Source organism: Cyprinus carpio, chromosome B25 (genome assembly GCF_018340385.1).
Source record: "Cyprinus carpio isolate SPL01 chromosome B25, ASM1834038v1, whole genome shotgun sequence".
In the NCBI taxonomy this organism is placed as follows: Eukaryota; Metazoa; Chordata; class Actinopteri; order Cypriniformes; family Cyprinidae; genus Cyprinus; species Cyprinus carpio.
In genome coordinates, this window is record NC_056621.1 from 16769897 (window position 1) to 16789737 (window position 19841).

Here is a 19841-nt window from a genome sequence, read left to right on the forward strand (position 1 = left end):
TAAATAAACGCACACTTAAGCCAAGTTCATGTTCGCATAAAACAAATCTTGATTTTTTTTTTTTTGCAAATTACAACTCATCTGTCATTTTAATTTGAAAATCAAAGTATTTCGCTAACCTTTGGTTTATAAATCTAAAAACCAACCTAAAACAAATATTTGACCATTAAAGTTAAACATCTAATACATGTCCCTTTATGGAAATGTTGTGTGTTAGTTCATACATTAATGTTTAAATTATTCTTTGCAATTAATTTTAAAATCTGTCACAACAGACAACCTCAAACCTTGAAATATAACGAAATAATCTACATCCAAATATTTTGGATACTGACAACAGGCAAGAAATGTCAAACACATTCAAGGCCATTTCTTCAATAATATTTTGTTTTTGCCTGTTGTAAAAAATATATATAGCCTAATATATAAATAAATAAATAATTTGCCTAAACCATAAATTTCGTTGGCCAATTATATATATAAACCTCGTAAAATTAACAAGGTATACGAAAATCAATGGGTGGAAAACTGGAAAACTTACAAATTTAGGCTATTTAAACATGGAAAATGAACAATATTAAGTATAACTTAATAAGCTGCATAAAATGCTGCAAAATAACTCTCGACATTCCTGAACACAAATCTAATTTTCACACAATCTTTTTAGTGAAACGAACATTTAAACTAGCCTAATAAACTTTAACTAGGCTAAATAAAATCCCGAAGCGCTTTACCATTAATTAAACCCGTAATGTACCTACATACTTGTCAGAAATTAGCCATTACATCACTTTTTTTTTTACTAATTTTCCCACATAGCGAAATTTGCCGCAGATACACTGTTAATCTGTATTTCTTATGGTGCGGTTGTTAATGATGTGTATTCCTTAAAGCTGTGTTTTGTACACCTATAAAATCATTTCAAATATAAAATCAAAAAAAACCTCACCTTAAAAAAACCTCACAGCATCAACACTTCAACAGCAGCATTTCTTCATTAAATGTAGAAAAAGACATTCAGACAACAGATTTGCAGTTTCTAAAAACATGAACGCTCATGATTCATCAGCTGACGGGACGGAAAGGGCCACAGCGTTCTTCTGTTCGAGTTCACCTCAGTCTGCCAAAATCACGAGAACGTCAAGATCTCAGATGGTTCTAGAATGGCAAATAACGGAACGGTCTATAAAAACAGCTCCCATATTTACTTATCACAACACACCCGCTTCAATTTCAAAGTCCAACAAACATTTCACATAAAATATTTACTTTTCACATAAAATACATCCATTTTACAAGGCTGGATCTAAAAGTAATATATTAAAAAGTCTCGGACAATCCAAATGACCTTAATTGAATATTTTTTGTTTTTCCACATTTGGAGCAGAAGTGATGGTCTTATGAAACTGAGGTGAGTCTGACGCAGAGGCTCGAGCGCGTGTTGACACATCGGTGTTTTGAGTGACTCAGAGGCGGCGGAGTGGAGCTGCTGTGACTCACACAGGTACAGAAACAGAGAGAAACGGTGTATATAGACTGAGTGTGAGCAGAAAAAGTGCATGAGAGAGAGACGGATTGAGCGGAAGAACAGCGGGCTGTTTGTGGTGCCCCAGGGCCAGCGAGGACCCTGGTTAGGAGCCACAACCCTTTTACAATGCTGTGTAACCAAACATTGCAGGTTCCAGCTCCACTGTGTTTCCCAGCGAATAAATTAGCAAATTAGCCAATAAAAGCTCTCAATTAAAACACATCCTATGTTGCTTAATTATTTTTTTTTTAAAATAACCTCAGACTCCAGTATGCTTAAACATCACAATTATGCACGGAAATAGTGTTTAACGGTGTGAATATAGATATATTTTAGAGTCAAGTTAGAGTCAAATGTCTGAGACAACATTAAAATCTGAGATTCAAAATCTGATTTAAGATTTAAGCTGTAGGAATTAAAAAACAAACTACAATTTCTAAGAAATATTTCAGATTCAGGCACTAATATAAACAAATGTGAATTCTTTTGTACAGATGGTCAGATGTCCTTTGGATCATCTCAAGTTGTGCTGGACAGCATCGTGATGAGGTTTGACAAACTTTATGCAGCTCAAGTGCTACCCTCAAAAATAATTTTTTACTTAAATGGTTATGCTTGCAAGTTTAAAAATAAATAATAAAAAACAAAAACACAAAAAACAACATAATCTGTCACACAATATAAAAAAAAAAACCCAAAATAGAAGCAACTTCATTAGTTGTCCCAGACTTGAAAATTAGAGACCCTAGCTCTCAACTGCGTGTATATATATTAAACTATCCAAAACTTATTCTGGTAGACAATATTTCAAACCAAGCCACAATGAAAGAACTCAAAGACTGTGCAGTATTAAATATTTTATTAAACATATCCATGTCTTAAATTACACTTAAGTGCTTCAATGCATTAACAAAGGGAAAAAATGTATAGAATACATCTTCACTGTGTATAAATTACAGTATAAAACAAGCAAAGAATCACAACAACCACAACAAAAATTATTAAAAATCATAACATGTCAGCTACAGGAAGAAATCTTCCACTTGATGCATAGAAACAAACTAGAACAAGAAATCCAACGGATGAGGTAACTCGTCATTCTCCTTAAATTAAACGAGTGCTTCTGTTTATTCTGTATCCATTCCCCATTATTTTTTTATGTACAAAACAACACAATTACAGTCAAACTCAAACCTAACGATTAAACTAACCAAAAAACTCTTCGATCCGAAAACTGTTGAAAGCTTAGAAAGAGATTTGCTCTTTTGTGAAACACAAGATCATTATGAATGTGTCCAAAAGGTAAAATCCTGTAAATTAAATCTGTAAACATTCTATTGCTTATAAATACATGTAAAGTGTGTGCTAATATATATGTTAACATACAGTTACTGGATAATTACTAGGAATGCTTCACTTCTGATTGACAGGGTGGATGATGGTCTGATTACTGGCACCATTCGTATCCTAAACCCCTCGGGCACAGCTTTGCATTGTAGAGTGTACATTTCGGCTTAACATCACGTCAATGTGTGTAATATGCTCTTGTAAATGACTGCAGTTCACTCGTTTGCTCCCTCCTCCTGCTTCTTGAGGAAGAACTGAAGTGCGGCGTCCCACTGGTCTCTGGGGAAGCGGTTGGAGAGCTCGCAGTAGTCCAGAGGAGCCCGGCCCTTCTCTGATGGGGAAAGATCAGAGGAAGTAAAGCATTAAATCAATGCTAGAGAAGGATCCTTTATTTTTAACTAACGCACTTGAGAATGGAATATGTGATTTTCTGGATCCATTTGTCAACTGTAAAGATCGAATCCCATTTAAAATGTATAATATGTATATTTAACCCTTCTGCTGTGCTGAAAAACCTAATTTGGTGTTCCCGGTCAAAAATGACCGGCCTTATTAAAAAATGCTTGTAAGTTTCTCATTATGCTATATTATCACCAAATCTTGTTAGAACCGATTGATCGCAGTTTTGATCAGAAATACTAATAAGGTAGGGAAGAAATCCTAAAAAAATTAATAAAAAATGCCTCACTGAGCTTATGCACACTCAAGCATTTTTTGTGGATAATGTTCATGCAAAAAAAATGAACTGAAAAAGCTCATATCAATGAGGCCTACAATAAACCAGTTTTAAAAATAAATACAAAAACCTGAGATAACTAAAAAAGGAAAACAAGTCGATAAGATTTCCATCCAGTACTTGGTAATACTATAGAAATACTAATAAGGTAGGGAAGAAAAACAAAAATAACAAAAAAACAAAAAAAAAAAAAAAAAAATCATAAAAATTAATAAAAAATAAATAAAAATAATCCAGTTAGTAAGTTTTAGTCCAATGCATTAACTAGCATTTTCAGGCAAAAGAAAAACATCTACAGGTCCAAAATGACTGGAAGACAACATAAGGGTTATAAATTAGTACCAAATTACATTTATAATGCATGCATGCATTTTAGCAAAGATAAATTGATGCAACAGAACAAATAGTCTATAGACCTTATATAGACCTTACCTAGATGTGAAGCTTTGCTGTCAGACTGTTTCTCATTGGTGGCACAGTCCTAGATTACACAAAGTCAACAGATTTTATTATTTATTCCACTTGGCAAAGTTTGTCTTTCTATCCGATCCAAACATGAACACCAACTATAAGTAAACCATTTGAATTTATTAAATATTCAGTTTGGTTATGTTAGTGGTGCAGGAATTACGCTTCAGATTAAATAGCTTAATCTCTTTTTTTATTTTTGAGTTTCGGATGAAGTGGATGAAGCTTTTGTCGTCAGTGTCAATAAGTGACTTTGTCAGCGTCTTTCCATTGTTTGAACAAGTTGACGATTCCCTGTCCTTGTTAGAGTTGTAGCTAATCTCTGTGTAAGTAATGGCAGCGGTGCTGTGGTGTGGAGAGCGCTGCCAGGAACAAGATGAAGGGAGAGGGTGTTTACAGGAGGCTCAAGTAGTGGAAGGTAAAGCCACTCAAACAGACAGAGGAAACCATCCATCTGAGCAAAGGAAGCTGCTTCTTTTAGTGAGGGTGGTGGGGCGCTAGCAACACAAAGGTCATAGGTTCGATTCCCAGGGAGTAGACCAACAACATGCTTTGAATGAAAAGAATACATTTTCATTGTACTATAACAATTTATAAATGTTCTAAAATATGCATATATTGAATTTTCTATTGTTTAATTTATTGCAACCATTTTTCCACAGGTTTCTTGAGTAAATCTGTTAAGGGGCTCACACAATAGCGAGTTAATTTAAGAATTGAATTTAAGAGAAAAATCTGAACATCGCAAAAACGAATTAAGAATAAAAAATATTTTGCGAAAAAAGCAGTGCTTCATTTACACGTGTTCCTGAGATTTGGTTAATGTGTTTCCAATGACTTCCAGTTGTTTTGCAGATGCAAATCACTGTCAGTGGGATCACCCCTTTATAGTTGGAATATATCATTCAAAGAGATGTTTGTAAAACAAAAATTAACATATTTGATTATTTTCTCAATTTAGTGATGGAAAAAATTCTTCTATCCAAAACCAAAAGCTGTATATTGATTCCCATGAAATGTGAAACATTAACGCTATTGGTTCGTCTAACGCACATTGTGGGGGAGGGCCTATCTGTTTGTCTGACCAGAGGAAGATGGGAGAAGTATTAAGGGAAGGCTGTTTGAAAAATGTTCACTATTTTTGCTAGTCAGTTTGGCTACGCTAGCGGTGCGGAAATTACACACTTAAGATAAAATTTCAATCCCATGCGTTACGAGATTTATTTGGAAATGTGTTTCCAATGACTTCTAGTTTTGCAGTTGCATATCACTTTTAAAGGGAGCAACCCAGTTTGTGGACGTTCATGAAAAAGTCTGAACTGCACCGTAGTGATGGAGTGAAGGCCGAGCGATTTACCTGTATGAAGGTGGCCAGCAGCACACAGCTCATTTCCTGTTGCAGGATGACCTTGTTCTGCAGGTTATTGTAACAGGCGCAGATGAGCGAGGGAAAGAGCACTTTGATGAGTCGCGGGTGGCTGAAATACTGGAACGGCAGCTGACACAGTTTCTGCAACACGCTGGGCTGGCGGCCAGACTGCACAATCACCTGGAACACACACAGTGACAGTGCACACACACACATAACCAGTGAGGCCAAAGTCACAGCTGTAAATCAACCCGCCCCTTACTGCCCGTCCCACACGTAAATCTGCCACTAAAACAACACACAAACAGCCATTAAGAGGAGAAATAGAGGGCAGTGCCTCCCAGCGCACAATTACACTCCATAAAACACAGACAGAGATGCCTCATCCACTTCTGCTGAGCATGTACGCTGAATACACAGGTTCAGATTTGCCCAATGGAAGGACACACTCGAGCTCTGTTCCAAAACCTATTGAGCTGCCTTGCTATCCAGCACCGAAATGGACATGGAACTTCATAAGAGACCAATTTGAATTGTTTTATGTAGGTGGAAACTCACATTAAACAAATTGCGCGCAGGAGACCCAATTTGCAACTAACTTTAATAGAGTTTAACATTAGCATGTTGCTATGCTAACAGCTTCATTAAATAAATATTGAAATTAAATATCTGGAGTGTTTTCGTGCTACACAAAAAACACACAAGAGACGCTTTTGCAGTTGGCCTTAGCATATTGCCCCCTCCGGTTCTACTCGACCACACTTGCTCTGAGCCGGATTCAAACCAGCGTTTCCAGCATTGGAGGCAAGTGCGCTAACAGGCATGCTAAAGACTGCAGCCTCTAGTGTCTGTTGCTAGTGCACCTCTTGAGATCAGAAGGGTGAGGTTTACCTGCACAGCACAAAAAACCCTCTGGTTCTACTCCCCTTGCTGGCTCCGAGCAGGATTCAAACTGGTGTTTCTGACATCAGTGAAGTAGCCGACGCAGATGATGAGCTCATGGAGCAGCTCCTCGGCGCTGTGTTGAGAGCAGTACCACAGCAGGGAACTCACAATGTGTCTGAAGGCCAGAGACATACCCTCCGCTCCTAAAACACACTGGACACAACAGAAACCTACATCAGAATCTGATCAGTGGATGAGTCAGCGAAGTTTCTGTGCATTAAAAATGCAAAAAGCCATGGAAAAAAAGCTGTGCAATACAAGGATTTTGACACTATTAAATGAATACATCACACACAGATTAAAACGGTTTAATTAACTGATGCTCATGTCGTTCCAAAAATGTATGACTTCGTTCTTCTTCAGAACACAACAGAAGAGAGAATTTTTTTTTTGTCCATGCAATAAAAGTCAATGGAGACGACATTGGAGATGGCTGATATTTATTTTATGGACAAAACCACACTGAGATATTTTCGTCAACTTCTTTTGTGTTGTGAGAAGAAATTAAATCATACAGGTTTTGAACATCATGAGGGTGATCTTTTCTCAGCAGGAGGCGTGGTGCAAGAGAAGGAGCTGGAACTTGTTGCTCGTGAAGTTCGAGCTGGTTCTGGAATCAGCAGTCCCACCTCAGGACCCCCCAAGTCCCTCAAACTAAAGAGATGCTATCTGCTGATCTAGAGACAGTATTTATTAAACATGTCAACATGACTGAATGCCTCAGGGTCAGCACTGAAACTACTGAGATTTTCTGCAGGGTTGGAGAGTGTTATGGGATGGAGGGTCTAAACAACCACAAACAACAATACCTGAGATTCTGCATATGTAATGAGAGCAAGACGCTGGGTTTGCATCACCACAGACAGGCTGTTTGAAAAAAACTCTGATTAACATTTCTTACCAAAATGAATAATACCAAGACTTCTGATTTTTTTTTTTAGCAATATTTGTTTATAACACTATTGAAAGGCCAGCAAATGATGTAAATATTAAATTGTGAACAAATGTAATTTTTAGTTAACATATTAGGTTCAAAGTACTATGTGTAGTGTTTAGATTGTGAGGATGACATTCGAATGCTGGACAGAGGTACAAGTGGATGGATGCAGCAGAGCTCTTTGCTTGTCTCACAAAAACAAAACAAAAAACAAATCTAAACAAAACAAACCAACACACACAAAACAACCCCCCCCCCACACACACACACAACTAAATAAAACAAAAAACACTAAACAGAACAAAAACAAATCAAAACAATACAAACCAAAACACAACAAAACAAAAGCGAATCTTTGGAAGCACATTTCCACCAAAAAAATAAAAATAAAAAAGTAATTGCAAGTTTTTTTCTCGCAACTGCAAGTTCACATCTCGAAATTCAGATTTTTTTTTCTCAGAATTGTGAGATATACATTCACAACAGAGTTATAAAGCTGGAATTGCAAGATATAAACTCGCAATTGTGAGAAAAAAAGTCAGAATTGTAAATTTCACAATTCAGAAATATAAAAAATAATTGATTGACTGAATTGATTATTTATATCATGCAATTCGAAAGAAAAAAAAAGTCAGAACTGCGAGATGTAAACTTGCAATTGCGAGAAAAATCTCAGAACTGTGAGAAAGTCGCAATTACCTTTTTTTAAATTTCTTATTTAGTGGCGGAAATAGGCTTCCATACATATCAAATTAAACCAAACCAAACTAAACCAAAAAAGTTTTCAGAAACCAAAATAAAGAAATTTACTGTGTTAAACACAATTAATTATATGCATTAACACTTAATTAAAAAATAAAAAAGCAATAATTGTGTTTTTAATTTTAGAGTTTTCTGAATGCACCACCCAAGGCCAAAGAAACACCTACATGCCACAAGCTGACCTACTATATAATATGATAAGATGGAAACCCCCCTCCCCCCAAAGTTAAAGCGATAGTTCACCTAAAAATGAAAATTCCGTCATTAATTACACACCCTCATGTCGTTCCAAACCTGCAAGACCTTTGTTCATCTTCATAACACAAATTAAGATATTTTTGATGAAATCTGAGAGCTTTCTGACCTTCCATAGACAGCAATGCAACTGACACGTTCAAGGCCCAGAAATGTAGTAAGGACACTGATAAAATAATCCATTAGACATCAGTGATTTAAGCGTAATTTTATGAAGCTACGAGAATACTTTTTGTGCACAAAGAAAACAAATATAATGACTTTATTCAACAACTTCTCTTCCGTGTCAGACTTAAACGTGTGTCACCCTGTCACGACAGGTAAAACCTGCGACGCATTTCATGTGCATTCCTCGTGTCTTGTAAACAAGGTGTCAAAGCGCATTACAGTACGTCAGGGGCGGTACTCTCGTGAACTCACATCAAAGAGATCTTTACAATGGCAAATTGTTCAAATATAAATAAATAGATCTCATTTGGTGTTCAATTAGATGAATGAAGTTCAAGTTGTTTTACTGGTTTGGATACAACTCATAAAGGCACAGAAATGATGTAATTTTTTTTTTATGAACATGTTTTTATGAAGCATTGTGATGGATGATTTTTTAGAAATCTGTTGTCCAAGTTTGGGACTTGTATAGATACCTTAAATACTATTTAACTTAATAATTGTACAGTTCGTACATTGTTTGAAAATTTAATGAATGTAGTGTACAGAATAACAAAATGAATGCAACAGAAACAAAATTTTGCTCTAATGTTACGTATGAGTTCAGGATGAATTTGAAAATGTTGCATTAACAGCATTAATATCCAGACTGAAATGAATGCAATCTGAAAAAGGCAGCGAGATGAATGTACTTTTAAAAATTGGTTTAATGGTTTAATATAAGTGATGTTGTTCAAGTTTTGGGGTTTGTCATATATATAGACAACCTTTCCTTGTTATTTATTATTATGTCTACTTTCTTTCATACAGAAAGTGAGTTTTTGTTGATGAAATGGATTTGTAGCATTTTGGGGAAAAACGCGTTATGGATATATTGCATTTTGGAGAAAAAAAAATGTCTTTGTTTAATAAATGTTTAAAATCAAAATATGGATTTGATTTTTTTATGTTATTACCAAACTCATAATGATATATTACAGTTTGAAACAGAAAATAACCAGTCCAGTTTTTTCATACAAACAGTCTTTTGGGAAAGAAAATGCCTTTTTTCTCAATTTAACAATTTGTGGATTTATAGCGTTTTGGAACAAACTCTTCAAATATAATGACTTTATTCAACAACTTCTCTTCCGTGTCAGACTTAAACGTGTGTTCACGACAGTACCGCGACGCATTCATGTGCATTCCTCTGCTTGTAAACAAGGTTCAGCGCATACAGTACGTCAGGGTACTCTCGTGAACTCACATCAAAGAGATCAAAGAAATTGTTCAAATATAAAATATCTCATTTGGTGTTCCAAAGATGAATGAAGGTTTTACTGGTTTGGAACAACATATGGGTGAGTAATTAATGACAAAGTTCATTTTTGTGTGAACTATCCCTTAAAAGCTGAAATCCAAGTAAAATGAGGAGTAGGAGAATACAGGGAATGAAGAATACACTTTTTGAACAATGAATCATGATTCTTTTCAGTTGCTCATCATCAGTACATTGTTTTAAAGGGATAATATGATGCTGCTAAAAAGATTATTTTGTGTATTTGGTGTAATGAAATGTGTTTATGCAGTTTAAGGTTAAAAAAAACACAGGATTTTCCACATACTGTACATTATTGTTTCTCCTCTCTGCCCTGACTTCTCAAACGCATCGATTTTCACAAGGCTCATCGTTCTGAAAAGCAAGGTGTGCAAAGTTGATGTATTTCCTCAGCGACCAGCACGGATCAGCTCCAGACATGACGAAGCGTCTATACGACATGGCGGCGGCGGCAACAACAATACTATAACAAGAATAAAAGGTACACCTTCTTTCTTTGCGTGAACATCTGTGCGGCGTTATGCAAATCTTCCCACATACTGACGTAGATATGTGGGGGCGTGTTAAAACGAGCCGTTTCAGGGGGGCGTGGACGAGTCTCAACTTTTATAAAGAATATCTCTTTGGATTTGAGACTTTGGTCTTTGCAACTTTGCAGATCTTCTTTATTCACCAAGAGCTTGTAACACTCCAAAGAGAAAGGAAAATTTGAAATCGCATCACATGACCCCTTTAAGATCAATATAAATATATTAATACGTATATTAATATACATACTGCATATTCACATTCCCAAGACTGTGGGATTAAAGGCATTCAACCTGAATAGGTCAGTTACATTGAATTCAAACTAAACCATCAATACACTAATCTATACATGAATTGATATTTTCATAGAGTTAGAATCACTACTGCTGTCACCACTGATAAACTAGTAGCTACTTTTAGTTACTCCCCAATACTGACTTTATTTACAAAGTACAATATGAAGAATCATACTGATTCCCAGCTGTTTTGAATAGTTGGCACGAGAAACTGAAAAAGCGTGAGAGACACAGAGTTTCTACAGCAACACATTGAAGTAATTCATTGGTTTTCTGCCCTCCTCGTTCACGCCTAGGTGTTTACATGATGATTTAGCCTAGCGATACCGTTCTTGTCTCTTTATCGTGCCGGCTGAAGTACGACCGAAGCCTGTGCACGTTACGCCACTCTCCGTCTGCATTACTCACCCAGAGCTTTCAACATGACTGGCCCGGGGTCAGAGGTCAGGTGTGTTTACATCCACCGGGTTAACTTTGTTCTGTGAAGAAACACTGATATCCTACCAGTGGCTCTGAGGGCATTTGGAGGAAACCCTGGCTGGACCATTAGGTTGAGGCTTATGTATTTACGGTCCACGTTTGTGTGTGCAGACGTACCTACACAACCATTAATGAGAGCCCAGGAGCTTTTTATTGCTTTCAGAACGTCTGTCTGAAGGATGGGGCTGACAGATCTGCCCCTAGCTGAAGGCCAAACCAGTGGTCTGACTGCTGCGTTTAGAAAGAAACAAGCTGTGCTGCATTACTTTAAGCAGACAGGGTGGCTTCAGAGAGCTGAACTACTCTAACAGGATGGACAGCATACCGGAAAAGAGATGGTCACATTCAAGCATCCTTCCGCAGAGCTTTGAATCAAAGAGGCAGGATCTCAGAGATTGTAAACAGGACCAGAGCAAAAAGGTTATTCATCACATGAGGCGCAGCTCAACAGAGGGTCGCGGTACTTTTCAGAAGGTAAACATGGTCTTCTGGACTCTATAAAACACTTGAGCCAGATTCTGTTGTGCTCAAGTCGGGCCCTAAAAACCTAGAAATGAATATTTACCCTGAAGAATATTAATATATACCCCATAAAATTTTTCACCGATATTCATTTAATTTTTCACCCATTTGACACATCTATAACACACAGGAGCCACAACGGAAATGAATACCTGGAAGGCTGAGAGGTCCAGCAGGGCGAAGGTGTTGAGGAAGCGCAGCCCCTGGAGGGCCACCTGGATGACGGCGGGACTGTAAGGCTCCTGGGGGCCCACTGGGCCGGCTGAGAGAGAGTCAGGGAGGGCACTGTGGAGCAGGGTGCAGTATAGCATGTGGAGGACGCCCACCAGATCGGTGCTCTGCAGGAGGGCCGTCAAACCGGTGGGGTCCTGACGTTTGTTGTCAAAGACGCCCAGGGAACTGAGAACGAGAATTAGAGGGTGAAAGAATAGCAATATGGTTATTATGCAATGTCTTCTTTAAAAAAAATAAAAAAAATAAAAATTAATAATAATAATTATTAAATCTATTAAAATTTTATATTGCCAGCAATAATAATATTAATTATAATATTATAAAATATTAATATCATTATTATAAAATAACTGGAGAAAATTGGAGGGTGAAATAATTGCAATATTGCAATATTTCTGCCAATAATATTATAAAAACAATATTATTATTTTACAATTTTAATATAATTATTACAAAATAATTGGAGGAATTGGAGGGTGAAAGTATTGCAATGGGTAATAACAACAACAATAATAATACTGATAAATTATTTTAATGTAATTTTTGGCAAAATAAGAAAGTTTTTATAGATTTTTAAATCTAAAAATGTAAGACTTTTTTTCATTCTATGCAGTGTTCTAAAGATTCTGTAGTAGGTCATGCATATCCATATAAATATGCATAAAAAAATCCATATTAAAATATTGCATACACTTCACAGCATACTTTTTTTTTCCTTTTTTTTTTTTGCAGAAGGCAGTATGACAGTCTGAACATAGCCTAAATCAACAGACAGAAACAGACATTCAGAAAAAGCACATAACGTTGTGTAGGAAAATACTCTAATTCAAATATCCACTAACAAGATCAATCACACCTGAAGTCGTACAAAAGACCACTTTGTTCAACAGGTAATATACCCTTTAACCAGTGGCTGACACGCAATAAATGAAAAACAATTCAGGGTCAAATATACCATTATTTTATTAGCAAGGCCAAAGATGCTTCTCATTGTATCACATGTATCAGGCCAGTACAAATAAGGTTCTCATGTTCATGCACCTTTCAATCTGAATCACTGGCCTTTCAAACAAAGTCAGCAGTGCACAAGGCTGTTGTATGTGGCAAAAGATGGTAGGGGTGTGGTCTAAATGCATCATAACCTGAGGTGTTGCTGGTTATTTGCTTAAGCCACAAAAACCGAAGACCCAGGATGTAGGGGAGTGTGGGATGTCTGGTTTCCGCGGCTTCTAGATTTACTTGCTAGACCAGAGCCTGTCCGTTCTGATATAAATAACGAAGGCAAGCCCCATCTGTGAAGCATGCCTATGGGGCAACAATGTTTAACTGGTTACATTTGGCCCTGCATGGCTCAGGAATGAACACAACGACACAGTGAGGGTGGATGTAGTTTAATATATGAAGAGAGATGAGAGAGACTTTACACTTCTGAGCCTGAGATCAGGGACTGGAGATCAGAGAGAAAGACAGAAAGAAAAGAGGAGTAAAATAGAGACACAGGAGAAGGAAGGAAGGGACTATACATACATACATATAGTGTAGAGTGACGAATAAAATGTGATGGACAGAACTAAGTATAGAATAGATGTATAAAATGTATACTTACATGGATTAAATATGATGATAGATACATTAAATGCATAAATGTATGGAGAGAAGACAATAGAGCATATTTGGGGAGATTTATAAAATTAATATAGAATAAAAATGCAAGAATGTGATGGAATAAATGTGTAGACTCATAAACAGAATGTTTTGGGCAAATTATAGAATAAGTGTGTAGAATGTAGAGAGGAAAACAGTATACAGTGGCCAATGTTTAGAATGAATATATAGAATTTGATAGAATGTGGAAGAACTTCTAGAGATGGACAGAAAGTGGTGTATAGAATATATATATAGAATTTATAGAGATGGATAGAATGTGATAGATATATAGAATGAATATACAGAGATGATAGAATGTGTTAGAAAGAATGAATAAATAGAACATATTGAAATGGACAGAATGTGGTGGCCAGATGTATAGAATATACAGAGATGGACAGAATGTGGAACAGATAAAAAATAAATATACAGAGACAAATGCAATGTGACAAACTTAAAGATAGAATGAATGTATAGAATATTTAAAGAAGTGGACAGAATGTAATTGACAGATATACAGAATGAATATCTAGAGCGTAGGGAAAGATGGATGTAGAGGTGAGGTAAGGACATCATCTGACATCATGTGACAAATCACCAACTGATCAGGTGAATCTTAGGGAAGTTGAGCCTCTAAGCTATGAAGCTGACCTTCCAAACATCTCATACAACAATGACAATCCTGGAGCACTCCACACAGCAACAGAAGAGCCAAAGTGGAGGGAAGTCTTAGAACTTGGAAAGACCATCTGTCAAGCCAATAGCACTGGCTCCACAACTATGGAAACTCACCTGACTCTGGCCATCTTGAGTTGCAGCACATTTAATTAAGACCCATCTTACCAGATTTACAGCAGCATGTTTGTGCATCTCAGTCAGGACAACACCCTGCAGATTAGCAGGATTGGTAACTCCATACCCCTGTGGGTCTGAGCAGAAGCGCCCCTTAAGGCTGATCTGAGACGAGATCTTCCGTTACTGTCTCAGTGGCAAGAGTCTGGATTTTGGTATCAAGGGCTGATCCCTAAACAGCACAAAAGGGGCAGGTTCTACAAGGTGTCACATTGCAGTTGAGGATACGTCCATGAACACTACACCAAGTGCACTGGAGGGGAAACAGACCTTTTGGAAAGGAGTGTCAAGCTTGGCGAGGGGGAAACCTCACCCTCAGCAATGAGATCACAGCAAGTGCAAGAGATCGGCTACTCGGGAATAAGCTTCCTGGTGGAAGCCACCTTGTGGGACTGATCTCGGCTCTGTGCCTCTCATCTACGTTTAACCTTAACCGGCGAAAGAGAATCCCAAGAACTGGTCTCAGTTCAGAGGAGAAGGGCAGTATCCGCCGACAGTCGTGATCAGTGTCCACATGAGGGAACAAAGACTTGGTTCTCACAGAGTGGCTGTGCATGACGTACTTCACATCTCCTGACCCTGAAACAGGAGACAGCGGAGTGGGATGAAAGTGAAAGGCCTGACAGAGGCAATTTGAGCCTAACCACTGACCCCAAATCAGCATCGTCTGATTAATCCATGCTTACAGCTAAACCTATGGTAATGTTGTTAGCGTCTATTTGATTTAGAGAGGATGAGATAAAATATATCTGGAACTCTGATTTGCCATGAAACGATTTCCTTGAATGAAAATGGCAATTCCCAAGTCATTCAAGGTGTCTAAAACTCTGCTGGATCCATGACACCATGGCACAGAGTCAGAAAGGGAATGGGGTCAGGATCCGAATACGTCCTGAACCATTTCCTGACCCCTTTCCTGGTCTCTCTCCCAGTACCTTCTTGTGGTTTTACACCAGGAGTGCTCAGACTTGCTTCTGTTGATTTGAATCCAACCCTGACCAAACTCACCTGTGCCAATAATCAAGGTTTAGGAGTCCTTAAAGACTGCAGATGGGTTTATTGGAGCAAAAACTTTGCAGGAAGGTAGATCTCCAGAAGCAGGATTGCGCACCCCTGCTTTATAGCAAGGAAAAACACCATTAGTTAACTTTAAAAAAAGAAAGTCCCCTGATCCAAAGCAGAACAAGCAGATACTCCACCATTTCAATCTATTCTGAGTGCAACACAAGCCACAAATCATAAGCTAACACGTCGTCATTAGCTCAGCACAAGTGCTCCTTGACAAGCTTTCATTGGCGCTGATGACTATCGATATTTAATCCCACCAAATATACTGGTAGTCGGTGACAGAAACACAAAGCACACGCTGTAAGAACAAATCCCTGGGTCTGGCAACTGCAAGTGAGCAGAGCAACTCAGAAATGTCTAACACGAACCACAAAGGGACAACTTCCTGGCCTTCAGCAAAGTGAAGAATGACGGAATGGAGCGTTGACTTGATTCTAAAAGATGTTGATTATGCTGCTGAGCAGGACTATTAAAGAGAAGAACTGGCACTAAAGTTTCTCACAGATATTCAGTGTCAGAAGCCAAAGGATGTTGGGAGAGACACTAGAGTTGTCATAACCAGCTGGGTGGCGTTATAGCATGCAACAGCTGGAACATAACATAGCTGGCCAATAAAGGAGGAGCTATGACCTTTGAAGAAACTCCAAAATCCAAAGTGGAATGGACTGAAATATGAATGTGTGCAAATGCAAGGACTCATTCAGACTATAGTGGAGATCAAGAGAGTTTCATTCAAAGTGTTCTGAAACACATCAGTAGCATGGCTGAAAATATATCAGTATCACTTTCTTCCTACCTTTTATCACACCTTACAATCAGGTCTTTTCACATTTCATGTTTGATCGTGTTTTCACAATGTACACAAACGACCACTCCTAAAATGTTTACAGTGCAGTTTAACAAATGTCGAAAGCAACAGTGCAGCATCACGGTGATTTTTCTTTTCTGCAAGTCAGGGTCAGAGGTCAAAGGCGGGATATCACAAGCTGTGACTGTGTGGTTAGCCTCTGTCAGCAGTTGTGCATGCACAAACGTACTCCGACGCACATGTGGGTGGGCCGCAGGCAGGAGTCTACAGTGCAGGGAGACAGCCGCGGAGCCGCTAGATGACTATCAGCACAGGCTCTGCAGGGCTAGTGTCAGACACTGGGAAATGAGCTGCTGATTGATGGGGCTGCTGCTTCAGACATCTGAACTACAAAACTACAGTGGACTTCACCTATTCATTCAGATAGGAATGAGGTTATCTACAAGTCTGGGGGATGTTTGGGAAGGGTGCAACCACTATAAATAGATAATGTGGATGTATTATGGTATAGTGATTGTAGTATGATTGAAGTTTGAGAACCCTATAGTACAAAATATCAACCATGGTAACTAGTAATTCAACAGCAATTCAAAGAATACCAAAATATTGTAAAGATGTCCTGGTATATGCTATGCTACTTTTTTGTAAGCAGACTGGAGGGGCATTTCAGAGACTGTATGACAATGAAGTAACATTAGAAACCACTCACCGACCAGTCACAGCAAAACACAACTTGCACATCCCATGGAGGAAAGCTGTAGCTTGCTCGAGAAAGGCAGCCATCTTGGGACTCTCGTCAATCGGTCCTTGTATGGACAGGAAACAGCCGTACAGCTTGTCGATCAAGCCCATGTTCACCACATAGCTGAGGGAAACAAGCCGAAATGCATCAGACTTAAAAAAAAAACATTCGAATGACAATCTCCTTGAGTGGATTTTGGGTATATTTATAGTCAACATTTGTTTTCTGTTATTCGCCATTTTGGATGAATTTTCCACCAAGTTTGCCACACTACGTGGGATTGCCTTCTCTGGGGAAAATGTGAAGTTGCCTTAAAGGGTTAGTTCACCCAAAAATGAAAATTCTGTCATTAATTATTCACCCTCATGTTGTTCCAAACCCGTTTTCTGACACTTGTTTATGTCAGTACCACGATGCATGTGTGCATTGCTCTACTTGGAAGCAAGGCACAGCATATCCAGGTTCTATGTCAGAACTTGCATCACATGTGACACGCATGCATCGTGGTACTGTCGTGAACTTGCATCGAAGACTGACAGGAAGGAAAATAAATTGTTAAAGTCATTATTTTTGTTTTCTTTGCAAACAAAGTATTCTCGTAGCTTTATAAAATTAAGGTTGACCCACTGATGTCACATGGACTATTTTAAAAATGTCCTTACTATCTTTCTGGGCCTTAAATGTGTCAATTGCATTGCTGTCTATGCAGGGTCAGAAGGCTCTCGGATTTCATCAAAAATATCTTAATTTGTGTTCTGAAGATGAATAAATGTCTTATGGGTTTGGAAAGACATGAGGGTGAGTAATTAATGACAGAATTTTAATTCATGGGTGAACTATCCCTTTAATATTGGCCAAAATGAGAGTAGCATATGGTTTTGGACTTTCTGTAACAGGCTACAAAGTGGCAGCACACTTATGATGCCTTAAAATGCTGTTTAAGTAGACAGCTCATGGTCATGAAGGCCACTGCAATCCAGAATACTCCTGGCCTGAAATCTGAGCTCTCATCTGAGCCCACAACTCCTGCCTATTATGTCTATATCTCTAATTTGTCTGGTCAAATGAAAGGTCTCATGACCGTGTTGGTCCACACCCTCCTGGCTACAAATCAGGCCTAATTACAGTATTATAGAGGATGACAGTCTCCGTGTGCCAGCTCAGATCTAGAACAGGAGAAAATCCCCCTTCTTCCCTCATGGCTCAGGTATTCTGTCCCTCCACCCTCTCGCACTGCTGAAAGTCTCCTGGCAGTCAATCACTGGACCTCCCAGCGAAGTCGGGCCAGCGTTTTGTGGCTCCAGGTGCAGCAAAGAGCTGAGTCAGTTGCAGATCTGCATCTCACACGCTCTACGTTAGCTTCTGTTTCCCAGTCTGTATCTTTCTCCCCTTCATTCTCTTTTTTCTACTTCCTTCCATACCTCCTTTTGGGAAGCCATACCACAAGAGAGAACCTCAGCATGTGTCTGAAGGACAGCAGAGAAAGACCCTCCGCTCCTAAACACCACTGGACCAAAAAAAAAACCTACATCAGGAATCTGAAGCAGTGGAATATGAGTCAGCGAAGTTTTGTGCATTAAAAATGCAAAAAAAGCCATGGAATAACAGCTGTGGCAATAACAAGGATTTGACACTATTAAATGACTAGATCACACAAGATCAAAACGGTTTAATTAACTGATGCTCAGTCGTCCAAAAATTGTGATGACGTCGTTCTTCTTCAGAACACATAGAGAGAGCATTTTTGTTTGTCCAGCAATAAAGTCAATGGAGACGACATTGGAGATGGTGGTGATATTTATACTGTATAGGACAAAAAACATGAGATATTTTCTTCAACTTCTTTTGTGTTGTGAGAAGAAAGAAATATCAGTTTTTTGAAACATGGGGTGATCTTTTTCAAGCAGGAGGGCGTTTGTGGGATGAGTGAGAAAGGAGCTGGGAACTTGTTGCTCGTGAAGGGGATCGAAGCGGTTGGAATCAGCAGTCCCAAATAGGGACCCCCAAGTCCCTCAAACGAAAGAGATGCTATCTGTGATCTAGAGGACAGTATTATAAAACATGTCAAACATGACTGACTGCCTGCAGGGTCAGCAATGCTGAAATACTGAGATTTTCTGCAGGAGGGGTTGGGAGGGTTATGGGTATGGATGGTCTAAACAAACCACAAACAACAATACTGAGGATTCTGCAAATGTATGAGAGCACGACGCTGGGTTTGGCATAAACACAGACAGGCTGTTTGAAAAAAAACTCTGATAACCTTTTCTTACCAAAATGAAATAATTACCAAGAATCTGATTTTTTTTTTAGGCAATAATTTGTTTGATAACACTATTGAAAGGCCCGCAAATGAGTAAGATTAAATGTTGAACAAATGTAATTTTTAGTTAACAGATTAGGTTCCACGTTACTTGTGTAGTTGTTTGATTGTGCGGGACTTCGAATGTGGACAGAAGGTACAAGGGATGGATGCCGCAGAGCTCTTTGATTGTCTCACCAAAAACAAAACAAAAAAACAAATCTAAACCAAAACAAACCAACAACACAAAACAAACCCCCCCCCCCACACCACCAACTAAATAAACAAAAAGACACTAAACAGAACAAAAACAAATCAAAACAATTACAACCAAAACCAACCCAAACAAACAGGCGAACTTGGAAGCACCATTCCACCAAAAAAATAAATAAAACAAGTTAATTTGCAAGTTTTTTCTCGCAACTGCAAGCTTTCACATCTCGGAAATTCAGACTTTTTTTTTTCAGAATTGTAGAATATACATTCACAACAGAGTTATAAAGCTGGAATTGCAAGATATAAACTCGCA

At 38.2% G+C, this 19841-nt stretch overlaps 1 protein-coding gene across 1 annotated transcript in view; it reads right to left on the bottom strand.

Moving 5' to 3' along the window:
• Positions 1 to 2370: 2370 nt before the first annotated feature.
• LOC109068238 (S phase cyclin A-associated protein in the endoplasmic reticulum-like) overlaps positions 2371 to 19841 on the bottom strand; it is a 106065-nt gene continuing 88594 nt past the window's right edge. The window contains exons 27-32 of the mRNA XM_042753572.1: positions 16978 to 17133; positions 11812 to 12058; positions 6417 to 6546; positions 5437 to 5648; positions 4044 to 4092; positions 2371 to 3206 (exon numbers count right to left, since the gene is read on the bottom strand). Coding sequence (XP_042609506.1) covers positions 3091 to 3206; positions 4044 to 4092; positions 5437 to 5648; positions 6417 to 6546; positions 11812 to 12058; positions 16978 to 17133 — 910 coding nt within the window. The 3' untranslated portion in view covers positions 2371 to 3090. The remainder of the gene's footprint in view (positions 3207 to 4043; positions 4093 to 5436; positions 5649 to 6416; positions 6547 to 11811; positions 12059 to 16977; positions 17134 to 19841) is intronic.